Below are 5,696 nucleotides of genomic sequence, written 5' to 3'. Positions count from 1 at the left end.
TACTCCTTACAGCTCTAGAGGAGTTTGTCATTTTCTCCAAGGGGCATTGTTTTTCTCTAATTTTGAAAAGAATCGACTCTATGTTTTTATCTCTTTGTCTCGCTGAGTTTGGGTGATGGTGCGAGTATCTGCTGCTGTTCCCTAAGTGTCCGTGTGAGGGCGCAGTGAGCCTTACTTCGCCTTTCATCCAGGGATGCTGGATTACCCACAGACAAAAGAGAAAATGATATGCAGAGGTCTACAGGAGAGCAAGAGAAGGGTAGTAGGAAGCGTAGGACTACATCTCTACACACCATTTGAAATGAATAATACTCAAAGTGTGTGTTTATCAGAAGTGATGCTTACACATTTTATTATAGAAATAAGTATTCCGCCACTATAATTGACAAGTTAAAACCCAGTTGGTTTTTATTTGATCTGTTAAATGAAAAAAAAGAATCAATTAACTTTAAAATACTGCCATTTAGCAACACGAATTGTTTTATCAATGTGTAATAAATAAATGGATCATATGATGATCATGTGTGTGTGTGTGTGTGTGTGTGTGTGTGTGTGTGTGTGCGTGTGTGTGTGTGTGTGTGTGTGTGTGTGTGTGTGTGTGTGTGTGTGTGTGTGTGTGAGAGAGAGAGAGCGTTTGTGTATCGGGGTTGGTTGAAAAGCAATGCCCTTCACTTGGACGGTTGATGCCCCTCGGGTCAGTATATAGCATCCAGCCTGCTGCAGTGCCCTTGAGCAATCTGAGCAAGACATCAAACCACTAACAGCCGCTAGGTTACTTCCACTGTTTCATAGCTGATCCTGGGTCGGACATCCCAGTGGAACGATGGACGAAGAGAAAAGACAGTTTGCCCGAGGCTGTCAATAATATACATGTTCTTACTTTCTTCCTTCGCGCTCTCTTTCTTTCTTGCTTTCATTCTTCCTTGCGATGTTTAGGCTGTTTTTTTTCTCGACTCACCTTGAAGAAAAGCTCCCAGGCAGCCTGTCTACCGCGCCGCATCAAACCCAAAAGCCCGTCTGTATACCCCCCCACCCCACCCACCCCCCCCAGCCTGGGAGGGCGGAGTCTACTTTCCTCCCGCAGATCTGAGTGTATAACACTCTGCAGCCAGCCACAATGTGTGTCAGAGGACTATCTGTGCTCCCTAAGTAGATGACTGCTCCAAATCTGGTGTCTGTATTATTGACTGCGAGTTTACGAGAACATTTTGGTTCGCACATTACCATCCCAAGTCAGGACAAGGTGAGCATCTTTTCGTTCCAGCGGTTAAATTTAGAGACGTGCTATTATTTCCAGATCTTTTTTTTACACACAACAGACTCTCTAATGGATGTGATTGTTGTCATTCCATGTGTTTTTCTGCAAACACGCTTCTTTTTTTGTTGTTGTCCAAACCACATTTTCTGGCATGTTTAAGTGAGTAGTGAGCCAATGCGTCGTTGTGCACCCTTCGTGCGTCACGGTCCCATATACCCACATTCTCCTGAGAGATGTGTGTGGATTTTAAACCCCACAGAGGAGTAAGTGTTGAATTCGGTGGAGCAGACTGTGTGCCTGTGTGTGGGCTTTGACTCATGCTCTTTCTGAAGCGTAGTTTTCAGGTGTGATAGAGGGGAGAGGGCATGGGGAGAGACGCGCTTTTCCTTTTTGGACACTAAAGTATCTTTTGTTCCTTTGCAGGTTTTTCAATTGTGGGATAGAATGCCGGCGATCATAAGTAAAAACTCCGATTTGGAGTTTGACTCCTTACAACCGTGTTTCTACCCGGATGAGGACGAATTCTACTTCTGTGGTCCCGACTCTGCGCCACCGGGGGAGGACATCTGGAAGAAATTTGAGTTGTTGCCCACTCCACCCCTCTCCCCGAGCCGAGCCGCGCTACCGGGGGAGCCGGCGACTGCCTCCCCGGAAGCAGACCCTCTGGGCTTCGGCTTGGGGGACCCACTGGACTGGGCTTCTGAGCTGCTGCTCCTGCCCGAGGACGATATATGGGGGGCGTCCGACGATGTGGACCTGTTCGGCTCCGCTTTGGATACTAACCCCAACAATATCATTATCCAGGACTGTATGTGGAGTGGCTTCTCCGCCAGGGAAAAGCTGGAGCGGGTGGTTACGGAGAAACTCGGCAAGGCTATTTCCACCGCTACAGGAGGCGGCAGGAACGTGTGCGTCAAAGCGCCGGAGGTTGTGAGCCGCAGCTCGGTACCAGAGTGTGTGGACCCCACCGTAGTCTTCCCTTTCCCGGTCAACAAGAAGAACGGCAGCAGAGACTCAACCGGGACCGTTAACACACCCACAACCCATGGAAGCGCTCCCAGTGACTCCGGTAAGAATTTAAAGACACGCTAAAGGCTTTTGTTTCCCTTTTTTATGAAATGCTATAGTGCCAAGAAAACATGATCCAACATTGAAATATCACAGTATTCTCATTATTACACTATAAGTATTAGCATTATTATTGGTGTTTTTATTGTTATCATCTTGTTGTTATTATTGACTGGCCCAGAATCGGATTATCTCGTTACATTCCACGCACACACACGCACGCACACACATAAGAACACACACACACACACACACACACACACACACTCACAGTGGAGTAGTGGCACAGTGAACCAGGTTTACGTAATCAGCGGGCTCTTCATCCGGCAGATGGCAGTAAAATGGGGGAATTGTGTGCCTTCCTGAACTCCGTTGACATCCGAGCCAAACAAAAAGACGCCACAGTCAGTGACTGCAGTCGGACCCGGTAGCAGGAGGGGGAGATGAAAAGGTTTTCAATAATGTGATGAGCTGATAAAGTGTCTGGTTCGCGGTGCCGCGAAGGCTTTCATTACGCACGGATTAAGGGACAATTTGCGCGCAGCGGGTGAGAAATTGGCACTTATTTCGGACCGTTTGTACAAACTGCTGCCTTGAGTTCAGCTGATAACTAAAATTAGCCCCAGGAAGAAGAACATTACACTGTAATAGCACAAGGCAGGATAGCCTACCACAACAAAGTTATACACCCATATATATAATACATAATATAGAGTGACACACTCCCATTTCTTTTTATAATGTGGACAGTAGTATGTGTTTTGATTGGGAAACGAGTGCCGTGTGTATTTAATGGCCCTAAGACTTCATCTCCCATCTATTACCGCCGACAAGTTCCCTAAACAAACACTCACGAGTCTTATCAGCGTGTTTTCGCTGTGAAACAGCAGCACAAAGGCCTCACGCTTGGCACAGAGGGTAGACTCAGCCAGCCTTGCCAAACACCTCCTCCACCGCGAAGAAAAGAGGACGGAGTAAGGCCCTGGCTTCTTCTTTTAGGGGGGGGGTGACAGCTTTGAACGAGCGCTCCATCTCGACAGCTGTCTCCCTGGCGCCGCTCCAGCTCCGAGGCTTAAAGGGTGGTGATCCGATCGCCTGCCGCCCCACAAACCCTGCGCACAGCACCGCTCCAATGCGCTTCCGCCGCTCGCAGCGTTAAGACGCGTCCTTCTTTGTGTTGCAGGGCCGATTTGCTTTCTCATCAAAGAGACAGACTATACAGGCTACCATGTAGGTTTCTCAATACAGTTAGGCCAGTATTCCTATTGATTACAAGGGACACCCCACTCCAAAGTGGCAGAGAAGAAAAATGTCTCTCGGCTAATATTGTATCCCCCCCAGATAGACATGTTGCACACTTCCTCCTATTTATACATTTTCCAGCTCCAATAAATGAGCTGTTCCACTCTGAGAGTGAAACACCAAACAGCTTCACATGTGGCAGCCACGCCCCCTCATCCACCCAGCTGTGCTCGGCTTTGTTTTGATGCCAGAGCCAGATTGAGTTTGTGTGTGTGTGTGTGTTCAGTGAGTGTTTTGAGACAGTATCCTGGTGCAGCGGTGTCTGAAGTGGGTTACTGTAAGCTGTAAAATGCCACACTCTTCAGATGCTCCTGAGCTGATAATGAGAGCCATTATCACAAAGGCATTTTAACTGGGCCTCACACTCTCTGCCTCATGATTGGCTACTTCCTCTCATCTTCAAAGGCGCCAGTCCATGATAAGCCTCAGATGCCTCGATTCCAGCGTAGGTTAAGACGAAGTGCTCAGCTGGAAAAAAAGATTTTTTTTGTCTTTTACTTCATCAGAGGTCAAAGTTAAAGTGACGTTCTTAATGGCTCCCACACCGTCAGGGTGACTGTGGCATCACACTGATAGACTGAAGGCATCAGACTGAAGCTGCCTCGTCTCACCGGAGAAGATTAAGAGACATTTTGAAGGCGGGATACAGAAGGAAAGGCAGGAATCCAGCCTGTCTGCTCAGCACTGAGACTGAGCGTGTCAACGCCTGCAGAGTAGATTAGTTGAGGAGTGACTGACACTAAGCATTAAGAGGGTTCTGCTTAAGCAAACAGCGTTGTGCAACGCTCTCGCTCCCACACACTCTCTCTTGATCTCCCTCACATACATACGTACCTGTCACATGCTGGTACATAGATGGCATAGTGGGAATGCTTGGTGTGTCAGAGCGATTAAGTCACTCACATTCTGTTTTCTTTTCCCCAGAAGAGGAAGATGACGATGAAGACGAGGACGACGAAGAAGAGGACGACGACGACGACGAGGATGAGGACGACGACGAGGAAGAGGAGGAGGAGATTGATGTGGTAACAGTAGAGAAGAGGCGCTCCACAATCAACAAGGCATCACCCATGGCGACGGGCACAGTCACTATCTCCGTGCATCCCAAGAGCCAAGATGCGAGAGGGTCCGGCGTGGTGAGTCGGTTCGTCAGCAGAGCTCCTCAGGAGCTGATCCTGAAGAGGAGCTCAGTCCACCAGCAGCAACACAACTACGCCGCCCCCTCACCGTACACGTCAGACGACGACCCCGCCCCACCACCAAAGAAGCAAAGGACGTCAGACGCGCCGCGACCCCCCACCAGAACCATCTCGTCGTGCTCCTCATCCTCCTCCACATCCTGCAGCTCATTCACCAGCACGTCGGGGCCGCGCAGCAAGCGCAGCTCCAGCGGAGACAGCAGCCCGCGCGGCAGCTCCGACTCAGAGGACAGCGAGCGCCGGCGTAACCACAACATCCTGGAGCGCCAGCGCCGCAACGACTTGCGCTCCAGCTTCCTGACGCTGCGCGACCACGTGCCGGAGCTGGCGCACAACGAGAAGGCGGCCAAGGTGCTGATCCTGAAGAAGGCCACCGAGTACGTGAGCTCACTGGAGACAGAGGAGACGAGACTCCAGCAGGAGAAGGACAGGTTTCAAGCCCGCAGGCAGCAGCTGATGCGCAGGCTGGAGCAGGCTAGGACTCGCTAACAGACAACCACTACAACACAGAAACACTCACATATACCCTGGATGACCCCCCCCCCCCCCCCCCCCCCCCAACCCTGCCTCAACTCAGTCTGTCTGAAACACAATTAGATGCATACACACATAGGCCTATACACTTACGCACAAACACATAGGCCTGCATATCTGGTGTACACATGCACACGCAAACATCTCAGAGGACGTTTATCTTCAGATGCCGACACACACACACACACACACACCTGGAGGAAAGGGAGAGGGGGTGGCCCGGGGGGGATGCTCGGACTTTCACTGCCGCCACTTTTTTTGCACATTTGTTGACGTTAAGAATGTTTAGGGTTTACTTTTTCAATCCAGTCACATTGAGGAAAGATAAAAAAAGA

The 5,696-nt window shown here is 49.8% G+C and overlaps 1 protein-coding gene across 1 annotated transcript; it reads left to right on the top strand.

The window, feature by feature from the left end:
- The first annotated feature begins 1,702 nt into the window (after positions 1 to 1,702).
- Positions 1,703 to 5,316, top strand: mycn (MYCN proto-oncogene, bHLH transcription factor). The gene is made up of 2 exons (XM_076084600.1): positions 1,703 to 2,327; positions 4,562 to 5,316. Exons 1-2 carry the CDS (start codon positions 1,703 to 1,705, stop codon positions 5,314 to 5,316), a joined length of 1,380 nt encoding a protein of 459 aa, XP_075940715.1.
- Positions 5,317 to 5,696: the final 380 nt, after the last annotated feature.

This window comes from Anarhichas minor, unplaced genomic scaffold (genome assembly GCF_050575085.1).
Source record: "Anarhichas minor isolate MPS153535 unplaced genomic scaffold, ASM5057508v1 ptg000136l, whole genome shotgun sequence".
Taxonomy (NCBI): Eukaryota; Metazoa; Chordata; class Actinopteri; order Perciformes; family Anarhichadidae; genus Anarhichas; species Anarhichas minor.
The sequence above is the reverse complement of the archived record's forward strand: the minus strand, read 5'-3'. Positions and strand labels throughout refer to the sequence as shown.